The following is a 22,887-nucleotide window of genomic DNA, read 5'->3' on the forward strand; positions in this document are numbered from 1 at the left end:
AACAGTCTGGCTGGTGAACAAATTTACATGTGAAAGTTGAGTTACTGGAATCCTATAGTCAACCCCTAGCCTAAGGGAAAGGAGAGGACAGAGCCTTGAAGGAGGGAGACACACACACACACACACACACACACACACACACACACACACACACACACACGGGGGAGGGGGGAAGGAAGGGAGAAATTTTACCTTTTAGAACAGGAATCAAAGGAAAAAGACTTTTTTTTTAAATTATTATTGTTACCTAGACATACCAGAAAGGCTAATAATACTCCACTTTGGTTATCATGAAAGCTGTCCATCAGCCCCTCGTCCCTGGAAAAAGGAAACCTGAAGGCTGCAAACTTCAAAGTAGGTCAAGGAAAGATCGGCCTGTCCACCTGAAGCCTAGAAGGCAGGCTGACAAGAACCCAGCGCACCCTGGCGCCCTGGTCTCCACCGCATGGCAGGAAAGAAGTGCACCATCAAATCTGGGATGCACGGAGGGAGAATGTTCTCAGTAGGGCTTTTTGTTTATTTTCCTTGAGCTCTGAAACCTTAAGAGAATGGGGGAAGGCAGATCCAGTCGGATGTGTCTTAAACCATCAGGGAGCTGTGGAGACACCAAAGGGCGGGGGTGGGGAGGTGCCACCCTCTCATTAGATGGTCTGGAGCTGGGACTCCTCACTGTGAGAACAGACTCCTTTTTTAAGAATTCAGTTAGATTCTTGTCCATTAAGTATAACGTCTAATTTTAGATTATTTTCCAAGGAAATGACCAAGTAAATAAATCTTCAACGTCTTCATCGTCTTCCATGGAATTTTTGAGTTTTTTTTTCTTTTTTCCGCAGTGTTTTCCCTAGAAACCTGCCTTGGAGTCCAGTTTGGGAAGGGGACGGGGTTCCTTTCTTTAGAACCTAGCTGATAAGCTTTGGGACAGGAAAGGGTTTGACCTGCAGTCCCTCGATGCCTGGTTCCACGGAAGGATCATCCGTCAGTCCCCTTTTGCAATTTACTCAGCTCGATGGCAGGTGACAGAAGGAAGAAAAATCCAACTTGGGGGAAGGTGACACCAAGGCCAATTTCCTCTGCCTGGAACATCTCTCTCTCTCTCTGCTGGATTTCTTCTCATCCCTTAGAGCTCGGTTTAAATATCACCTGTGCAGAGTCACCTTCCCATCTCCCATCTACTGTGGATATGTCCCCTGTGACAGGTGGTGGTGGACCATGGTCCCCAGATGTGGTCAGACATTCTGGACATTTCCGTGAGGGTGTGTTCGGAGGAGATGGACATTCAGATCGGTGGACTTAGGCAGATTGCCTTCCCTTATGTAGGTAGGCCTCAACCAATCAAAGGCCTGAATAGAGCCAAAGACTGACCTCCCAGGGACAGAAGGAATTCTGCCAGCAGATGGGCCTCGGACTGCACCTCCAGCGTCAGCTCCTCCTGGTTCAGCTGCCGGCCCGTGGACTTGCACCGCTGTTCTTTCCTGACGCTCCTACCTGCAGGCTACCTGCCCATCAGATTCTGGACTCACCAAACCTTCCCAGATGGGTAAGTCAATTCCTTAAAACAAATCTCTCTAAACAGGCACATCCTGTTGGTTCATTTTCTCTGGAGAACCCTGACCAATGCACCCACCCCACAACTTCCTTATTCTTTTCCTTGGTCCTCGTTCGTGTCCTTCAGAAGCCCACACCAGCAGGTGGCATTTTGCTCATGGTTTCATCTCTTTCTTCAGTGTCTTTTTTTTTTTTTTTTTTTTTTGGTCTCTTTAGAGCCGCACTTGTGGCATATGGAGATTCCCAGGCCAGGGGTCCAATTGGAGCTATAGCTGCTGTCCAGTTGGAGCCTACGCCAGAGCCACAGTAATGAGGGATCCAAGCTGCATCTGCGACCTACACCACAGGTCCTTAACCCACTGGGTGAGGCCACAGATGGAACGCATGTCCTCATGGATGCTAGTTCCCTAACCTCTGAGCCATGACGGGAACTCCTTCAGTTTCTTTTCTTTTTTTTAATCACATCTGTAGTTGTATAATGATCATAACAATCCGATTTCACAGGATTTCCATCCCACAGCCCAAGCACATCCCCCCACCCCCTAAACTGTCTCCTCCGGAGACCATAAGTTCTTCAATGTCTGTGAAAAACTGTTCTGTTCTGCAGAGAAGTTCCGTCTGTCCCTTTTTCAGATTCCACATGTCAGCGAAAGCATTGGATGGTGCTGTCTCATTGTCTGGCTGACTTCACTTAGCATGATCATTTCTAGGTCCATCCATGTTGCAAAAAATGCTGGTATCCTTCAGTTTCTTTATTGAACATAAGTTCCCTCAGGGCTGGCAGGTCTGTCTGTTCTCTCTGTCTCTTGTTCTCAGAAGTGCTGGGCGAGGGACAGGTCAGAAATCTTGGTCGAATGAGCAAGTGGTTAAGCTTATCTGATAGACTATGGGCTGGGAGAACTCTGTATGCAAAGCCTGGTTCTAATGTGTTTGAGAATGTTGTTTTAAAATTGCTCACAACCACAATGAGATGCCATCTCACAGCCACAGGGATGGTTAGAGTCTCGCCTCCCCCGCCCCCCGCCCCCCCGACACACACACATAGAGAGAAAATAATAGCAAATGTGGATCAGAAGTGGAAAATCAGAACTCTCAGACATTGCTGATGGGAAGGCAAAGCCGTGCAGCTACTGTGAAAAACAATTTGGTGGTTCCTTGGAAAATTAAACACAGAGTTATCCTGTGACCCAGCAATTCGTCTTCTATACTGTACCCAAGAGAGATGAAAACATATCCCTACCAAAATTTGCTTGAATGTTGACAGTACCATTAATCATGACGTCATGGAAATAGCTCAAGTGCACATCTGCTGTTGAGTGGATAAACAACATGTGGGATATCCATATTTGGATATATCTGTGATGGTTGTACAGCCTTGTAAACTGTCTAGATGCCACTGAAATGCATAATCTTTATTTTTATTTTTTAAATTTGTAGTGTTCTATTTTATGTATTATTCCACACACCCATTTAATCCAACATCATTTTGGGGTTGGGGTTGGGGTTGGGGGTTGGACCTTGCCTGTGGTATGTGGATGTTCCCTGGCCAGGGATTGAATCCATGGCACAGCAGCGACCTGAGCTGCAGCAGTGACAGCACCAGATCCTTAGTCTGCTGAGCCACAAAGGACCTCCAGATTGGGTGTTCTCTTTTTTCTTTCTTTTTTTTTAACTTCTTTTTTTTTTTTTTTTTTTGGCTGCCTCATGGCATGTGGAGTTCCCAGGCCAGGGATCAAAACAGAGGCACAGTTGCAACCACTACCGGGGCTGGGGATCGAACCTGCATCCTGGTACTGATACCGCCCACATGCCGCCAGTCTCATTTTGCCACAGCAAGAACTCTGAAATTGGGTGGGTTTGTTTTTTTTTTTTTTTCATTTTTAAAGTTTTATTAAAGTATAGTTGATTTACAATGTTGAGATAATTTCTTCTGTACAACAAAATGACTCAGTTATACAAGAACTGAATTGTCTACTTTCAAATGGTGAATTTTATGGTGTGTGAATTATGTCTCAATTTTTAAAGGTAATAAAATGCTCTCAAGAGATGAGCTCTGTGGGCTCCATGTGCAGACAGTAGCCTCAAATTAAGTAGAATGTACAGCATCCCAACCACTCCCTGAAGACCCTCCACCATGGAAGCAAGGGCATCTCTAAATGAGGGTTATATTTATTATCATTGGGATAGAGATATTAATACTTTTCTCTGTGTTTCTTTCTGGACCGTGAATATGCTTATAAGTGATTTGTCATTCTTAAAACTCACTTAGCCCTTATTTAAGAACCTATAGCTGTAGTCCCTTTGAAAACCATGTGTCAGGAGTTCCCCTTGTGGCTCAGCAGTTAATGAATCTGACTAGTATCCATGAGGACGTGGGTTCGATCCCTGGCCTCACTCAGTGGGTTAAGGATCTGGCATTGCTGTGAGCTGTGGGGTCGGTCGCAGATGCAGCTTGGATCCAACGTTGCTGTGGTTGTGGTGTAGGCCTGCAGCTGTAGTTCCAATTCGACTCCTAGCCTGAGAACCTCTGTATGCCACAGGTAGGGTTCTAAAAAGACAAAAATAAAATAAAAATAAAATGAGATCCATAAAGAAACCATGTGTCAAGACCCACTATTGAACATAGCAGTACCGAGCATGGCTAGTAGGAAATGACACTTTTGGATACCACAAAAAATAAAATGAAACTCCCCACTTGTCAGCTTCCTGGAGAAGCACCGGAGATAGTCATTTATCACGAGTCCAATCTCAACCACAAAAGCCAGATTCCCTTCTTAGCCCCACCCTCTCAGCCGTGTGCTCTGGCTGCTTCTGGCTGCACTTCATGTTGCTGACACCTGCTGCATGGTAGCTAGTCTGTAAAGGCAGCTGAAGACACACTGAGTGGGAGGCACTCTCCTGGGCCCCATGGCAACCCATAGATGAAGCTACTGACACCTTGCACCCCAGGGTCACCCTGCTGCTCTTGGGGAGACCCTGGTGCAGAGAGGGAGGGATTACTCTGCAGAGGATGCACTAAACCACATCTAACACCTACACAGGTGTGAAGCCACTGAGGGTACCTGCTTCTCTCACTCAGAATTTCAGAAGAAAGGAAAGGGAACATTATGACTGCCTCTCATCTCGAAGAACCCTGCATGGCTTCAGCGGAGCACATAGAGCCCCTTCCTCACCTAGGAAAGCCAAGTGCACAGAAGCTGGTGTTGGGAAAACGCCAGCTGGGCAAAATTACTAGGAAAAATAAGACTATATTATGTTTTAGACACATGATTTTAGACTCCCGTATAAATTGGTTATATATAGAAACTAAAATGGATAAAACAACGGTCTTGAATCATAAGCCATCTGGATGTACCTCACATCCCTTCCCTTTTGCCACCTCCGTCCTGTGTTGACCAGCCAGCGCAGAAGTGCCAAGGACCCTTCTGGACACTGTGATGGGTCGTTCTAGCCAACTTTCCTAAGAAATTCCACAGGAGTGAAGTCAACTTCTAGCCAAGGACCCTTCTAGCCAACTTTTCCTAAGAAATTGCAAAGGAATGAAGTTAGAAAATCATCACTGGGTGTCCTCTGACAGTGTGTTTACCAGGGTCTGTCACTGCTAAGTCACCCAGACCAGGAGTAGTTGTTCAGCGAGCAGAAGCCAAAGCTGACCTTGTGCTTGCTGTGTGACACAATCCCCATGACCCACTTCTGTGAGGCTGCCATCTTGTTCCAAGTCTGTTATTTGGAAGCAAGGAAGGGGGGAGGGGGCGGAGGGAGGGAAGGAGGGGTGGACTATATCCAGCAACAGTGGGAATGTGCTCTGATTTGCCTTGGGCCTCCTTATCTAAATTGGGATGGGGTGATAGGCACAAGTAGTGAGGGCTCTGGTTGCAGTGATAATTGCCATTGTACTTATCGTTACAAAGAAAACACCAAGTGGGATGGGGGATGGAGTGTCCATGGTGAAGTCCAGTCGGATCGGCAGCCTGGGTCCTGGAGGGAGAGGGTCTGGGTTCAAGCTCCATCAGTCTCACCCGTTAGCTGTATGACTTTGGGAAAGTTATGTCTCTCTATGCTTCAACTTCCTTGTAAAAAGGTAGTGTCTGGAGTTCCCATCGTGGTGCAGTGGAAACGAAACTGACTAGTATCCATGAGGATGCGGGTTCGATCTGTGGGCTTGCTCAGTGGGTCAGGGATCTGGCATTGCTGTGAGCTGTGATGTAGGTTGCAGACGTGGCTTAGATCCCCACTTGTGGCTGTGGCGTAGGCCGGCAGGTGTAGCTCCAATTTGACCCCTAGCCTGGGAACTTCCATATGCCTAAAAAGCAAAAATAAATAAGTAAATAAAATAATGAAAAGCCTAGGGGCACAGAGAGCCAGTGGGCGTGAGAGCAGAGGGTAAGGAGGAGCTGGCTGCTGTCAGCACTAAGTGATCAGCCAATACTGAGAGGTGAGTGAAGATAAACCAGCAGCCCCCTAAAAAGCAAATAAATAAACAAATAAGGGGAGTTCCCATTGTGGCTCAGCAGGTTAAGAACCCAACTAGTATACATGCAGATTCAGATTCAACCCCTGGCCTCACTCAGTGGCTTAAGGATCTAGTGTTGCTACAAGCTGTGGTGTAAGTCACAGATGCAGCTCGGATCATGTTGCCGTGGCTGTGGTGTAGGCCGGCAACTGCAGCTCCGATTTGACCTCCAGCCTGGGAATATCCATATGCTGCAGGTGCGGACCTAAAAAAGAAGAGAAAAAAATAGCCAAAGTCAGACTAAGACACTCGACTATGTCCTCCTCTAGAGGTCCTGGTGTTGCCAGAGGACCAAGGCAGTGTCCAGCATGACTAGGGGTCCGGAGCAAGGAGACCAGGAGCTGCTTGGTGGACACTTGCAGCTGAATTGCCCTGGCTCCAAAGAACATGGAGCTGCAGTTCTGACCCCTGCCGCAAGGGTACAGACAGGTACGGCGGCCAGGCACAGTCCTGTGCTTCAGCTGGAGGCTGACAGGCCTGATGTCACCTGCCTGAAGGCTGGAAAGCCTTCCTTCCTGAACACAAACCTTTAAACCCACCTATAGGAAATCCTTGCCTCTTGTCAGAGATGAGGGGTTGAGGGTCATCGCTGGTTAAGAATAACAAGTAGTCGGAATTCCTGTTGAGGCTCAGTGGGTTAAGAATCTGACTAGTATCCGTGAGGATGCGGGTTCGAGCCCTGGTCCAGTGTTGCCACGAGCTGCAGTGTAGTTTGCAGATGCGGCTTGGATCTGGTGTTGCTGTGGCTATGGGTCTGTTTCAACTACTAGCCTGGGAACTTCCATATACCGCAGGTGTGGTCCTTAAAAAACAAACAAACAAGCAAACAACAGAAAGAATAACAAGCAGAGTTGTTGGGCCTGACATAAAGCTAGAGGAAATTGGAGGTAGTTTGAGAAATGTACCCCAAGTGGGAGGTCCTTTCCTAGGGACAGTTCTGCGAAATGAGTACAGATGCTTGTGAGGTTAAATAACACAAGGCCCAATATCTGCATTCCTACCCTCAGACAGGCGTGGCTTTAAGTCTCCACTGTGCCACATGGAAACTGGATGTCCCTGGGTGAGTCACCACGCTAAAATTAGGTCCTTTTCTCTGCAAGTTGGGATAAAAAATAGTACCAATCTCAGAAGGTTACTGTAGGTGTTAAATAAAAAAGCTTATGGGAATTCCTGATGTGGCACAGCGAGTCAAGGATCCAGCACTGTCTCTGCAGCAGCTCGGATCACTGCAGAGGTGTGGGTTGGACCCCCAGCACAGTAAAGGATCTGGAGTTGCCACATCAGTGGCTCTGATTCAGTCCCTGGCCCAGGAACTTGCATCTGCTGTGGGTATGACCAGGAGGAAAAAAAAGAAAGAGAAGGAAAAGTTTATGGAATAAATCTGGCAGATAATAGGAGCTCAGTTCATTTTACCTGTTGTCTTAAGTGACTTTGTTTCCTTGTCAGATTCACTTCCTATGATAGGGTGAGTGACTTTGGGGACTGTGCTAATAAGAAGCCTAGCAAACACTTTACTCTTTGACATCAGAATGACTTCCACATATCCAGTTGTAGTGTTCAAGCCCCTGTTTTTCTGCTATAGTGCCCACACAATGGCCAAGACAGGGAACTGACTGTCTGTGCCCATGGCTCTCAATTACGTTTCTAGCTCAGACCTCTCTCTAAACTACCCTGGATTTCCTCTCTTTACTTTTTTGAAATTTAGATAGCTTTCTTGTTTTGTTTTTGTTTGTTTAATTGAAGTATATTTGATTTACAATGTCATGTGACTTTCAGGTGTACAGAATATATATTTTCTTTTTCAGCTTCTTTCCCCTTACCCCAGATTTCTATATTCAATTTTCTACTCAACATCTTCAGTGAGATGTCTGAGAGACATCTTAAATTAAACATGTTCAAAGTCAAACATCTAACCTTCACATCCCAAACCTGCTCTTCCCACAGCCTCCCCATGTCAATTAATGACAGCCTTCCAAGTGCTCAGGTGAAACACCCTGAGATATCTTTGATGCCTCTCTTTTTGATTTCCAACATGTCAGAAAATACTTTGGACTCTGATTTTTTTTAAATATCCAGGGTTGGGCCACTTCTCGCTACTCTTCTATTGCACCTCAGATCCAAGCCACTAATCTCTCTCACCTGATTGCTGCCATTCCTTCTCAGCTGGACTCCCTGTTTCCAGCCTTGACCCTTGATGAGGCTTGGAATCCTGTTAAGATAGGTTGACGTCCTAACATCCAGTACCTGTGAAGATGACATTATGTGGAAAGAGGGATTTTGCAGCTGTGATCAAGTTACAATGAGGTCAGTTCCCATGCCTGCATCCGATGGCTGCTGTCCTTAATAAGCAGAGGGAGATCTAGAGACCCAGAGATTGAGGGAAGAAGGCCAAGTGGACACAGGGGCAGAGACTGGAATTTTGCTACCACAAGCCAAGGAACATCAAGGAATGCCAGGAACCAGCAGAGCTAGAAGAGGCCAAGAAGGATTCTTTCCTAGCGCCTTCAGAGGGAGCATGGCCCTACTGACACTTTGATTTCAGACTTCTAGGCTCCAGAACCGTGAGAGAAAAGACTTCTATTGTTTTAAAGCACCCAGGTTGTGGCACTCTGCTGTGGCAGCCCGAAGAAATGACTGCTGCCCTCTACAATCCGCGTCAGCATAGACCCGAGAGTGAGCCTGTTCAGCGTGATTCCATCATTTCCCTCCCCCAGTCAGAACCCCCCAGGGCCCTCCCCGTCAGAGTCCTCACGGCTGCTGACAAGGTCCTGCACCATCTCCTCTTCTGGCCTCCACCTCTCCCCTCGTCCACACTGTCTGCAGGGCCTCTTGCTATTTCTTGGCCAAGCCGACGTGCTCTGCCTCTGCATTGAAAGGCTCCTCCCTCACCCGCCTCAAGTCTTTTCAAAAGTGTCATTTTCTCAATGAGGCGCACCTTGGCCACCAGTCAAAATTGTAATCTACCAGAAGTTCCCGTCGTGGCCCAGTGGTTAACAAATCCGACTAGGAACCATGAGGTTGCGTGTTCGATCCCTGGCCTCGCTCAGTGGGTTAAGGGTCCGGCATTACCGTGAGCTGTGGTGTAGGTCACAGACTCGGCTCAGATCCGTGTTGCTGCGGCTGTGGTGTAGGCTGGCCCCTACAGCTCCGATTCCACCCCTAGCCTGGGAACCTCCATATGCTGTGGGAGCAGCCCTAGAAAAGGCAAAAAGACAAAAAAACAAAAACAAAAAACAAAAAAAAAATTGTATCTACCAATCCCTACACTCCCCCACCTCAGTATCCTGCTCTGTTTTTTTCCATCTTGCACAGCACCCTTGCACAAATCATACAGTTTCCCAATCTAGTGTGTCTTCTCCCCAGGCTAGAATATAAGCCCCTCAGAATGGAGATTTCTGGCTGTTGGGTCCCTGAAAGCTGACACGCAGAAAGAACTTAGTAAATACCTGCTGAGTGAGTAAGTGGAAATGAATGAATGATTCTGTTGAGGCAAAACTGTGATTCCTGAATAAAAGGCATCTTAGGGCAGAGCCGGTGAAGGCTGTGTTCCTGGTCAGCGCATCTTGAGGCCACGTCCCTCAGATCCAGTTTGAGCTGGGATCTTTCCAAGTTAATCAAATGAGGATTAAATGAGAAAATGTATGTAAATGCAACTAACATTGTTCCTGGCACAGAGTAGTTTCTAATAAATTAAGTTTCTACCCCACCTCCTTTCCGATAAGCATAAGATTTGATTATCCTGGAGAGTCCAGGGCTTCTTTAATAGGCATCCTCCTAGTGACAAGGACAAGTGATCTGGGGCCACAGCATCAGGTGGCTCCTGCACCTGTACCAGCAACTGCTCTTGCAGACTTGCAGGTTAAGCAGTGACATGCTCGCCTGCCATCATGAGGGACAGGCAGAACCGTGATGGTAAGTTAGGGAAATTCTGGGCTCCTGCAGCAGCAGATCTTCTTGCTCCACTGGAAAATACTGTTTACAGTTAAAGACCCTCCATGCAGTCTGGCATTTCGTGTCAAAGCACAGCATCAACACAAAGGACCCAGAGGAGAGCAACGGTGCTTGTGTTTATCCGAGGTGAGGGCAGCTTGACACAGCCGCCCACTGTGGGACCCCCCACCCCACCCCAGCCCCTGGGACTCAGCTTTCCAGGAGGGAACGAAGTCATTTCGCAATGGCTGACTTAGGTGGGAGACACGTATCTCATACAGGAGTGCTCAGGCAGCTCGCTTGTTCTACTAATTCACACTCCTCTTTTCTTAACCTTTTGCACCGAAATCATGCAAGATTTCATAGAATCTCTCTGAAATTCATTCTCCATTGAGTTCATGGTCACCATGTGGATAAAACACAAAACCATACCCCAGAATCCCTGAAGGCAGTATCTTGAGGAAGCATTTAAATTTTTCTAAAAGAAACATCCTCTCAGGAAGTGGGTGTTACCATCTCACAGATGAGCACATTGGACTAGATAAATTCAGAAAATGGTACAAGTTTGCTCTATTAGTTTCCTTGGGCTCCATTAAAAAATTGCCCCCGACTCGGTCTGAAACAACAGAAATGCATCCTCTCACGGTATTTGAAGCCAGGAGTGAAAAATTCGGGGGGCGGGGGGGTGGCTGCTTTGGGAGCATCCAGGAAAGACTCCTCCCCCGCCCCCCTCCCGTTGGCAGCAGCCGACCTTGGCCTTGCTCAGTTTGCAGATGCAGCACCCCAATGCCCACCTCCCTCCCCCCAAGGCCTTCCCCTCCATGTGCCTCCGTGTATGTTAGATCTCTCTCTCCTTTCTCTTAGAAGGACACCAGCCATTGGATTTGCCACTTGAAGGCCAGGATGACCTCATCTCTAGATCCTTAATTTCATGACTTCTGCGAAGACCTTATTTCCGAATAAGGTCACATTCCCATGTATCAGGAGTTAGTTAGGACTTAGACATATCTTTTGGGGGAGGACCCAAGTCAACCCTCTTCAGTCACTAAGAAGTGGCAAAGCCAAGACTCCAAGTCAGTTCTACCTCATTGTAGCATTCCCAGCCCGTACCACCTTCCCCAGTGATTAATCCCCTCCCGTACCTCCCAGCCAAGAAAAAAGGAACCAGCCTTGTTGAGCACATCATTGGTGCCAGGTAGTCCTTGTTCTAACTCTGCCAAGATCACAGTAAAAGGAGGGGTACCTCTTGAGGAAGGACCCAGCTACACTGCTAAAAGTGTATACTGGAGTTCCTGTTGTGACTTACTGAGTAAAGAGCCCAACTAGTATCCATGAAGATGTGGGTTCAATCCCTGGCCTCCCTCAGTGGGTTAAGGATCTGGCGTTGCCACAAGCTGTGGTGTAGGTGAAAGATGCCGCTTGGATCTGGTGTTGCCGTGGCTGTGGTGTAGGCGGGTAGCTCCAGCTCCGATTTGACTCCTAGCTGGGGGACGTCTATATGTTGCTGGCTCAGCCCTGAAAAGAAAAAAATATGTATACTGTTAATCTTTGCCCCAGCCTTCTCCAGAGGGACCTTTAGCCTCTGGCCCGGTGACTCTGCACTGGGGAAAAGGAAATAATCAGACATTCAGGGATCATTGGACACTAACTCTCCATTGACACCACTTCCAGGAGACCAGCACATCACTGTGGTTCACCAGTCAGAGCAGAGGCTGGTGGAGGCCCGGAGAGCAAGGGCGCGTTAGCTCAGACCTGTCTCACAGTGGGCGCAGGGAGTCCCGGAACCTCCCTGTGGTTGTTTCCTGCATAATCGGAATAGACATACTCAGCAGCCAGCAGACTCCTCAGGTGAGAGGGGGTCTGCCCTGAAATCTAGGCTCCTCGGACTCCAGAACCTGCGTTCTCTCCACTCTGCCAAATGTCAGGAAAGCAAAAGATCAAATTACCAACAAGAGGCTCCAGCAGCCCTGGAATTTACTCCTGCTTTCTGCATAATGAAGTTATGACTGGTGATCTGGTTTCCCAGTAGAGAGCAGACTGGAGGAGCAGATTCGAAGGGACACAAATTAGAGGCACACTGCTGGCAGCCCTGAGGAATAAACCCTGACGGCCCTCAGGGAGACAGAATTTACAGGAAGGTGGCAGGAACCCCTCCTGCAAAGAGTCAAGCGGCCTGTGGGTGTGAGGCAGAATGCAAGACCCCACCCGGCCTTGGTCGCAGAGGGCATCCCCATATCAGGCCTTGGAAAATAGGAGTGAACTCCAGAATCACCTGGGAAAAGGTAAAAAAAAAATTAGAATAGAATAGAATAAATAGAGAAAATAAATATGAGGGGCATCCTGATTTTCAGATTCAGAATTTCAGATTTAGTCCTGAATTTCCAATTTTACCCCTAGCATGTCGGACTCGGGGGGTCTAGGGAACCCGAGAAAGTGCATTTCTAACACGTTTTGGAAATGCTGATGCTGCCGGTCCAGGAACACACTTTTGAGAACTGCTGACCTAGATTCTAGCCCAGGGTACTGCCAGGTATTCCCAGTGATTGACCCTTTTTAAGAAAAGATGCAATTATGCTGAGTTCCTGTGTTATAAGGCAGGGGTGTACAGCGCATTTAGAATAATTTGGGGAGTCCTGTCGTGGCTCCATGGAAACAAATCAGACGATGTGGGTTTGATCCCTGGCCTCACTCAGTGGGTTAAGGATCTGGTGTTGCCATGACCTGTGGTGTAGGTTGCAGATGCAGCTGGGATCTGGCCTTGCTGTGGCTGTGGTGTATTCTGGCAACTGTAGCTCGGGTTTGATCCCTAGCCTGGCAACCTCCATATGTGATGGGTGCGCCCCTAAAAAAATAAAATAGTTTGGTCAAAACTAGTTAGAATAAAAACTTTTTTGGCATTTAAAGAAGTAAGGTTAGGACACTGGGGAGATTCATTCCCGAGGAACGTGCTCGCAGATTGGCCATTTACTTCCTCCGTCAGGCTGCAGAGAGGGCCAGCCTGGCATGGAAGGGAGCAGGCCTCCAGCAGGAGCTGGGCCCCGGGGGGGCCTCTGCCAGGGTCGCTCCTCTGAGGGCACAGGGTCTGGTATGTAACAGAAATTGAGAAATATCTGAATATATGAAAACTCCCTTTTATCCACTCTTATGTGTGCTCTGCAAGAAGCAGGATGATTCAGGATGACAGAACAAACATCTCTGGTTGGGGGGGGCGGTGGCCATGCCCACAGCATATGAAATTTCCTGAGCCAGGGATCCAACCCACACCACAGCAGTGACGCAAGCCGCAGTGACAACTCGGGATCCTTAACACACTGCACCACCAGCCGCAAGAGGACCTCACAAACATCTCTGTCGAGGTCAGAGAGAGAAAGGGATGTGAGAGGGTGATTCTAGAAGAACATTCAGGCCTGGAGTAGCTAAGGAAAATCAACTTTTGGGGATTGGCTCTTCCCAGGGACTGTTTATATGTTCTTTGTGTCTAGAAGCCCAATCTTGGGGCTACTCCAAGCTCAGACCAAACTCACTAGAGACCAGAATGCAATTAATTAATTTTTAGAATGCCTAGGGGACCGGGTATCAGAATTAGCTAATCAACCCTTCTCTTCCTCCAAAACAATGCAATTGGGAGCCAGATCCATTAACTGAGTTCCTAGGGGGCCAGTATGAGCCCTTATTACTCTCACTCCAACCCCTAGCATGGTGAATAATCACTCCAAAAGTTACTTCTTCATGGAAAGTAAGCTCCAGAAGGGCAGGCCTCTTTGCCTTTCTTGTTCAGCGGGGTATCAGGCTCCTAAAAAGAATGCCCGGCACAGAGCATGTGCTCGATGACCATTCGTTGAAAGCATGAAGAGTTCCTTCATCAAATGAGGATAAGGAGGACTTGGTTGTCCTCTTGTGCGGCCCGATCCAGCCGTCATCTCTGCTAAGAATACAGAGCTGCCAAGCAGATGTGCTCCACTGGCATTTTTGGCTGGATGACCCTGAAGACATCGAGCACACTCAGCTCCCTGACCTCGCTTTACTCTGCAGATCTGCCCTTGGGCTGTCACATTTTTTTCCCCTTCAGACAAGGTACAAGCCAGCTCTAACTTTCTTGATCACACCTACCTCCTGATGCCTGCATCTTGACCCCTGGTCACCTCACTTGAACGTGGGGGAGACTTGCTAGAGTCTTGGGGGAGGTACTCTTGAGCACATGGTGATTCACCCTCGTTTCCTCCACAAAGGGCAGCTGAGTTTCCAAGTTCAAGGCTCCCAGGAGTTTAGTCACTGTCTGTAACAAGGAGTCATGGAACATGCAGGCAGCCAGGAAGTAAAAAAAAACCCATGCTCTGCCTCCAAACACGAGATCCCCTTGAGCAAACAGCTACACTGTTCATTGTCAAGTCTAACATTTTCATAACGTCTTATGGGTTAACAACACTCTTACATGTGATATTGCTCTTTCTTATTATTACAGTATCGCTGATATATATGTATAACTGGATCACTTTGCTGTATAACTGAAACTAATACAGCATTGTAAATCAAGTATACCTCAGTAAAAACTTTTTTTTTTTTTTTTTTTTTTTTTGTCTTTTTGTCTGTTGTTGTTGTTGTTGTTGCTATTTCTTGGGCCGCTCCCACGGCATATGGGGGTTCCCAGGCTAGGGGTTGAATCGGAGCTGTAGCCACCGGCCTACGCCAGAGCCACAGCAACGCGGGATCCGAGCCGCATCTGCAACCTACACCACAGATCACGGCAACGCCGGATTGTTAACCCACTGAGCAAGGGCAGGGACCGAACCCGCAACCTCATGGTTCCTAGTCGGATTCGTTAACCACTGTGCCACGACGGGAACTCCATTAAAAACTTTTTTAAGGAAAAAATATTCTTGACTTACAATATTAGTTTCAAGTGTACAAGATACTAATTCTGTATTTTTATAGAAATATGCCATAGCAAGGTCTTATAAAATATTGACTATATTCCCTGTGCTGTACTTTATGTCTTTGTAACTTATTTATTTGGTGCTTAGTAGTTTGTGCTTCTTAATCTCTTTCATCTGTTTTGTCCCTCCTCCCACCCCTTCCCCTCTGGTCACCGCTTGTTTTGTTCTCTGGTATCTCTGGATCTTGATGCTCATGATAACCACTTGTCAGAAACACAGTAAGGATGAGAGAGCCGTTTCACAGAAGAGGACACGGTGCACTGAATTTCAGTGCCTGGACTCAGCTGACGCTGCTCGGTGAAGAACGGAGCAGGAATTCGAGCTGACTTTGTAGGACCCCGTCTAGAAATCTTCTGTTATATCCTCTCCCTCTATCCTCTCCCGTTAGGGTCAACTTCAAGCGGAGGGTAGTGACTGAACCCACTGGTGTGTCCAGGTCCTCAAGGGTAAGCCGATCAGCAGTAAGATAGGAACAAAAGCACCAAGTAGCCACAGTGCTAAAACCTCTACTCTGTCCCTAACCCCACCAGCACTGCTTCCCAAAATCGTTCTGAAAACCCCACTAAAGTCAAGGAATTTTAAAAGTATAAATCCACAAAGATCAGGAGGACACTAGAGGAAACAATGATGGGCAAGAAGTGTCAACAGTCTTATTTTATTTTTTTATCTTTTTGCCTTTTCTAGGGTTGCTCCCGCGGCACGTGGAGGTTCCCAGGCTAGGGGTCCAATCGGAGCTGTAGCCACCAGCCTATACCACAGCCACAGCAATGGGGATCCTTAACCCACTGAGCAAGGTGGGGGACCGAACCCGCAACCTCATGGTTCCTAGTCGGATTCGTTAACCACTGAGCCACGATGGGAACTCTAACACAGTTTTAGAAGATGCTAAAAGATTTTGGACATTCAGGGGTTGTTATTTGTGTAGAACTTAGATTATGATGGCACAGAAAGTAGAACAATAAGACAAAGAGATTGATACTTGGGAAGGGGTAAGAAAATTAGGGGATTGATATCCGGTGGTACAGTATCGGACTAGTAGGAGATGAGAGGAAGGGAGACTTGAGAGAATAGAGGGAAGAAAATTTCAAGGAGTGAATACGAGAACATGTAACCAGGCTGAAGGGAATCAGTCTCTGGGTTGAAAGGAGCCCACTAACTATCCAAAACAATAAGTGAAAAAGACCCCCACGGCACAGCATCTCGAAACTGCAGGATTCCTGGTGTAAAGAGAACATGCTAAATGCTTCCAATCAGATGGAAAGGACCAAGAAGCAAAATGACTGGGTTTCACAACACCCCTGGAAGCTAGACGATCTTGGAGAGATGTTTCAAAATTCTAGGACACCAGGCTATAAGTGAATATGTAGATTTGAGACATTTTCAGATGCCCAAAATCTGGAAAGGTTGTATGTCTCGTGTCTGCTTTCTCAAAAAGCTGCCAGTCAAAAGAGCAAATGTGAGAAGAAAGGGGAAAGATGAGTCCAGGAAGGAAGGGCAAGGCAGTGGATCCAGAACTAGGACCCCACTCAGGAGAGCAGTGAGGAGGGAAGCCAGGAGCCTGGCAGGGCAGCCACCTGGATGGGGAGAAACCACCCCATTTTCCGGCAGGACTCCAGAGGAATGAGAGGAACCGATAGATTGCCTGATGGCTGTGATCATGTTTTACAGATCACTTGGCCTCTTTAGAAAGAATTAAAGAGCAGCAGAAAAAGATAACCAAGCAAACATGAAACGTAAGGCAAATATTAACTCTGGACACTCTACATACCGTATAAGAAAGGGAATATAATTGTGAGCTCAGCAGTGGACATTTCCACCGTGCTAATAATGAATATTCCTTTTTTTTTTTTTCTTTTTTCTTTTTAGGGCCACACCTGCAGCATATGGAAGTTCCCAGGCTAAGGGCCCAAGCGGAGCCATAGCTGCCAGCCTATACCATAGCCACAGCAACAAGGGATCCGAGCTACATCTGCCACCTGCACCACAGCTCACGACAATGCCAGATCCTTAACCCACTGAGGAAGGCCAGGGATTGAACCTGCGTCCTCATGGATGTTAGATTCATTTCCACTGAGCCACAACGGGAACTCCAATAATGGATATTCTAAATACAGATTTAGTAAACAATATATAACTTCATTGGCAGCTGCAGGAGAGAGAACTGAGGTCAGAGGGGGAGGGGATGGGGGGTGTCAGGTAGCTAAACTTTCGCCCACCACAGCAGGACAGTCGTAGCTACCATCTGAAACTGACAAGTTGGGAAATAGCTGTATGTGTCTCTTCCTTAGAAACATCCAGTTAAATACAGAAAAAATAGAAGGGGCTTAGAAGGGTTGAAGATAATTGCCTTCAAGGAGCAGGATAAGGAACCCAGAAAGACTGAAATGTGAAGCGGGGAACCCTCTTATTTGTCTTAATCTTTCAGGGCTATTGGACTTAATGTGTGTATGTGTGTGTGCATGTGTGTGTGTGTGTGTGCATAGCACTCATAAATGTTTAAAATGCTCAGCTTATCAGAGAAGGCTAGGCACATTATAAAGAGGTTTCCTTCCAAAATGGCTGGCATTAAGAAGCACTCGTACAGGATGTAAGATGCGAGCTTCAGCTGTTTGAAAAATGCCGCGTGTGGCCCCCTTTGTCCTCCACGCTGAATCCAGGACTGTCCCCACAGCCCCACGCTCTCACTGCAAGATTTCCCCTCAGACTCCGCCTGTGCAGTGACCTGGGCAAACAGGAGCTATTTGTTCTGCATGTCTGAGCACTGAGTTTGCTCTAGGAAAAAGGTCTGTGCTTTTCCGTGGCAGATAAAGGATGTCTCCTACTTTCCCCTCAGGGACTTGGTGGGTTCAGCCCCCTGACCTTTGCCAAAAGCCAGACCTAGCTGCCAACCCCTGTGAGTTCTGGAACCTGCAGGGCCCAATTAAGACTTTTGCGGTCCTTTCCTCCACTGAAAAAATATTGTAAATGTTATTTGGTGACTCTGCTGGCATAAAGATTAGTATAATCCTGGGTGGATTCATTGCTATATATTCATTAAAATCTGTTTTTTGGGAGTTCCCATTGTGGCTCAGCGGTAACAAACCTGACTAGTATCCATAAGGATGTGGGTTCAATCCCTGGCCTTGCTCAGTGGGTTAAAGGATCCGGCACTGCTTGGCTGTGGCCCAGGCTGCAGCTCCGATTTGACCCCTGGCCTGGGAACATCCATATGCCACAGGTGTGGTCCTAAAAAGCAATAAATAAATAAAAATTTTAAAAGCATATGGACAACAAATTCCAGAAGAGTTATTTTTTTAATGTGGCTTTTTTTTTCTTCTGATTTTAAAAGCAATTAAACCAGTTTTACAAGCCCTGAGAAAAGGCAGGAAGAAGGGACCGCCAACAGCAGCGCTCTGCCACCCTCTGCAGGTTCTGGGAGCAAAGTTATCAAAAGCAAATAAATTCAGATGGGACAGAGTCATGGTCAAGTACAAGCGAGTATTTGTTAAGCAGTTATCGTGTGTGTCGTGCTGAGCCATTTGCAGACACATCTTACTGAGGTTCCTCAGCCTTCCTGTGAGGTGAGCCCCATGTCCACTGATGACTGGTGGCCCCAGCAGTTAGGTTTCATGCCCAAGTTCACCCAAGCAGTCAATGGCACCTGGGGATGTGTGGCCAGCCTCCTGGCTCTTCCCGCCTTTCCCTTCAAGCTTTCTGGTGTGTGTGGACAGGGCGCTGCATCTGCTCCTGCCACCCTGTGAGGCCTCCTTTCCCCACCGTACACTTGACCCTGCATGCAAATAAAAATAAACACCACTGTCCAAGAAGGATGAGGTCAGAATCAGAGGTACTGAAAAACTGCCCAAGTGCACGTGCCTTTGTACGTTCAGAGATTGGAAGGGTGTCGACATCCCTCTAAAAGATTTCTGATGGCCACGCTGTGTTCCTCTTTCGGTTAAGGTCAGGAGCTGAACATGGTGGCAAAGGGTGAGCCTCCTCCTCACGTGGTCCCGTTTTGCAGTGCTGGATTGTGACAGTGGCGCTTGCACAAGCGGAGTCGCCCTCCTCCCCCAGAGACCACTGCAGATGGAGTCACAGCCAGGCAGTGATTCCAGCTCCACCTCTTCTTCCTCGGCTCCTACCCATTTTGGTCTGAGAGAGGCACTCAGTGGGTGAGAGGAGGTATGACAATTTGCATTTATACAGGATCCCAGCTTTAAGTTAATTAATCAAAACACTTAGCTACCCTGACAAATCCTTCCCTGACAGCCAGAAAGCTAATCCCTGGTGTGCCTGGTTTGCAAGAATGACTTGGGTGGCCACAGAATCTTGCTGCCAGTCTCCTAAGCCTCACAGCCTGTCACCTGAGGAAATCATCTCAGTGGGAAGACTCATCCGCTTATTCCAGCAAAGTGATTTTCCTTTCCGATTTTCCTCCCTCCCACCCACCTCTGTACTCACTCCCCAAGCAGAAACAGGATGAGGGAAAAAGGGAAAAAAGGGAGTTCCCACTGTGGCTCACCAGTAATGAACCCAACTGCTATCCATGAGGACGCGAGTTCAGTCCCTGGCCCCGATCAGTGGATTGAGGATCCGGCATTGCCGTGAGCCGTGTTGTAGGCCCCAGACACAGCTTGGATCCTAGGTTGCTGTGGCTGTGGTGTGGAGGCCGGCAGCTGCAGCTCCCCTCCCACCCCTGGCCTGGGTACCTCCATATGCCACAGGAGCGGCCCTAAAAAAAGAAAAGCCAAAAACAGAAAAAAATCCCCCGGAAAAGAGATACTTTTCCCGCAGTAAATGAGAAACCAGGAGAGGATGGGTTGGGTCCCCTAGAGGGCTGAGCCAGGCCCTGAGACAATGCACACACAGCAGGCTGGCGTGTCCCCAGCTGTAGCAGCCTTCAGGCTTCTCACGGCACACTGCGGAAAGCTTCCTGGAAATGATCCAGTGAAGCAAAGGCAGGCCTGAGGCAGACCCTTGAGAAGAGACAGGAAGCTTCAAGAAATGAATAGCCTTGATGAATCCTGGGGTCCGGCTTCAAACTGTTCACCAAGGGTTACCTCAGAGATCTAGTTCAGAGAGGGAGGCCCTTGGGGATGCAGAAATACCCACTTCATAGTCTCCTGGAGGTTTGAGAGATGTGCCAACCAACAAGCAGGTATTTGTTTTATCAGACACACAAAGGGATTATAGAAAATACATTCTTAGTTTCAGCTACTGCATAAAATAAGTGAGGAGCTCCCTGGTGGCTTAGCAGGTTAAGGATACAGCATTGTCACTGCTGTGGCAAGGGTTCAATTCCTGGCCCAGGAACGTCCTCACATGCTGTGGACAAGATTAAAAAAAAAGAAAGAAAGAAAGAAATTAAATGATAGCCATGAGAGACCTCCAAGCCAAAAAAGAAAAAAAAAAAAAAATAGAGCAGAAAAGCCAGAACTAAGGACTTGAATCCCCTCTCAGCTTTCTGCTTCTCAGATTCTTCATGTGAAAAGTGGGGAAATTATAATGCTCATCCGCCAGGGTCCTGCAGAAAGATTACACATGATGGTAAATGGAAGAAAGCGCAAGGTCCACTTAGCCCCTTATCTCTAAACCCCCTAATTCTATGCTGTGGTGGCAGTTTAAAGGCTATGTCCCCAAGGAGTTCCCTTTGTGGCTCAGCGGTTAATAAACCTGACTAGGATCCCTGAGGATACAGGTTCGATCCCTGGCCTTGCTCAGTGGGTTAAGGATCCGGCGTTGCCATGAGCTCTGGTGTGGGTCACAGGTGTGGCTTGGATCCCAAGTTGCTGTGGCAGTGGTGTAGGCTGGCGGCTATGGCTCCGATGCAACCCCTAGCCTGGGAACTTCCATATGCCACGGGTGTGGCCCTAAAGAGAAAAAATGAAATAAAATAAAGGCTATGTCCCCAAACACAATTTGCCAAGGACTTTCCTTCAGTCTGTGTGCAGGCAGGCAATGGGAGGGCCACCAGCCCTGAGGAGCCGCCCAGCAGACATGAGAACCGACCTCCCAACCAGAATCCAGGGCAAAGCTCGCAGACCCACAGACACATCACATACACAGGTGTGATACACACTCAGGTAAATGGGGAAACATCACCTGACACCCTCGTGAGGGCTCAGATCAAGGCGACACAGAGGCCAAAACAGAGTCAAAGACATACACGGAAGGAGCACGATGTTGAGAGTGGGGGAGGGGATGTTTGCTCCAAAGCAGCATTCAGCCGCCATCCTGCTGAGAGAGGCGCCCCTCTGAATTCCAGGCGTCAAGCAAAGCTACCACTTGACCCTACTTTGCCCCTTCTCTCTTTATTCACTCCTCACCCCACCCACCCAGCCACACAGACTAAAACCCATCCTATACTTGGCTACTTCCCTCAGTTGGGGGAGGGGGAAGGTGTGGTGGGGTTGGGACCCTTCCCAGGGTTGGACCTAGAACTCTGTTCTGCAAACAGAAACCATCTGTGGGGAAGTGATTTGCGCCATCCATCGTCATTGCAATGAGCAGCATCTTAGGCATCACTGGTTTTCAGAATACTTTCTGCTGCCCTGGAAAAATGTGTTCACCAAGCCTTGAAATATTGGTTCTTGGTGTTGATCTCTGAGGTACCCACCCATCCATCCACCCACCCATCCATCCATCCATCCATCCATTTATCTATCCACTCACCCACCTACCCATTCATCCACCCATCCATCCACAACTAGTCACAACTAACCTACTCTGTCCCAGGTTATGTTTAAATCCAGAAGATGGAGGTAGAAAAATAGGTTAAGAGGCGTGTTCATAGCTAGGGAAGTTTCATGCCCACTCGTTTGCTAGACTCAGAGTCAAGCTAACAAGAACAGAGGCTTAGAACAGACAAGATGGGTTGGGGAAGAGAGGGGCTATGAAGAGAGAGCTGGAAAGGAGGGGGCCTTCCTACTAGAAGCTTGGGAGGAAAAACACCAGGCGTGGCCTGGGAACTCAAGGAGGCCCTGCTGCCTGGCTGGGTGGGGTAAGCAGGAGGTGGTGCGTGTTAACAGAGGGAGTGCCAGCTAAGACAGGTTCAACACCTGTGATCTCCCGACTGACCCCACCCCTCACTCAGCAAGCAAGAGAGATCTGAGGGACAGGCTGGGACATGAGGCTGGGCTGGACTGTGGGGACCTTGAAGTTGGAGACTTGATCCTGCGAGAGGTGCCCTCTCTCTTGTGTCCAAGTCATGAGTCAGTCCAGGGGGATTTGGAGAGTCTGTTCCTGTGTTTCTTTTTTCTTTTCTTTTCCTTTTTTTTTTCCCCTAGGGCCGCACCCACAACATATGGAAGTTCCCAGGCTAGGGGCTGAACCGGAGCTGCAGCTGCCGGCCACAGCCACAGCCACAGCCACACCAGATCTGAACCACATCTGCGACCTGGCTCACTGCACCACAGCCCAAGGCAATGTGGGATCCTTAACGCACTGAGCAAGGCCCGGGATTGAACCCTCGTCCTCATGGATACTAGTCAAGTTCATTCCCACTGAGCCACAATGGAACTCCCGCTAAGTGCTTCTAAAATGTGCTCTCTGCCTAGCTTGCTTCCAGTGGCCCCAGGAATTCTGCCTCCTCCATCCTTCACGTCTCTTGCCCAGACATCAAATATCTACCCGTGTTCACTTCCTGGTTGTTTCTTGGTGGTGGTTTTTGAACTATGTGTGTGGCCAAGTTATAAGTAACTTATTTCATTTAAGAAGTCAAAACATGCTTACCCGCCTCGCCAGATACGTGGTGCTTATCTCCGATGGCACAAACACTGCCCCGTACTGTTCCTTCCGGTTGTGTCTCCCCGCGCAGTTAATCAGGAAGAAATCCACCCTTTGCAATGACCTCTTCTGCTGGCTCTCTTTCCTCCATGTAATTAGCTCCTTGTCACCTCCCGGAGTGTGGCACCAGCTCGTGTTAGGCCATCGAACCCAGAGTCCATCAGCAGCTTTCCACACAGACTCTGCTCTCTGGCCTCTGGC

At 48.1% G+C, this 22,887-nt stretch overlaps 1 protein-coding gene and 1 long non-coding RNA gene across 17 annotated transcripts in view; one reads left to right on the forward strand and one right to left on the reverse strand.

The window, feature by feature from the left end:
* LOC146398569 (uncharacterized) overlaps window positions 1–22,887 on the forward strand; it is a 121,575-nt gene that overhangs the window by 51,401 nt on the left and 47,287 nt on the right. For 8 of the 9 annotated variants that reach the window (XR_014819409.1, XR_014819407.1, XM_084981734.1 and 5 more), the window contains exon 3: window positions 1,318–1,537. Coding sequence is in view for 6 of the 9 variants with exons in the window: in XM_084981734.1 (XP_084837860.1) it covers window positions 1,394–1,537 (144 nt within the window). In the remaining 3 variants the exon portion in view is untranslated. Of the gene's footprint in view, window positions 1–1,317; window positions 1,538–15,310; window positions 15,369–22,887 lie in introns of those variants that run through there. The other variant, XM_084981744.1, reaches the window with a different exon arrangement.
* Window positions 3,402–22,884, reverse strand: LOC110255759 (uncharacterized). 8 transcript variants are annotated; one of them, XR_014819441.1, is made up of 6 exons: window positions 22,633–22,884; window positions 20,170–20,226; window positions 14,099–14,264; window positions 11,295–11,503; window positions 8,198–8,302; window positions 3,402–7,381 (listed from the first exon to the last, which is right to left on the reverse strand). It is a non-coding gene; the product is annotated as an uncharacterized LOC110255759 (long non-coding RNA). The 8 variants fall into 8 exon arrangements; XR_014819440.1 differs by having other exon boundaries at window positions 3,402–5,848; window positions 20,170–20,425; XR_014819439.1 differs by having other exon boundaries at window positions 20,170–20,425.

Source organism: Sus scrofa, chromosome 11, assembly GCF_054392235.1.
Source record: "Sus scrofa isolate SSC_HxYL_T2T_F1_AM1 chromosome 11, Sscrofa_HxYL_maternal_Yorkshire_Landrace_v2.0, whole genome shotgun sequence".
NCBI lineage: Eukaryota > Metazoa > Chordata > Mammalia > Artiodactyla > Suidae > Sus > Sus scrofa.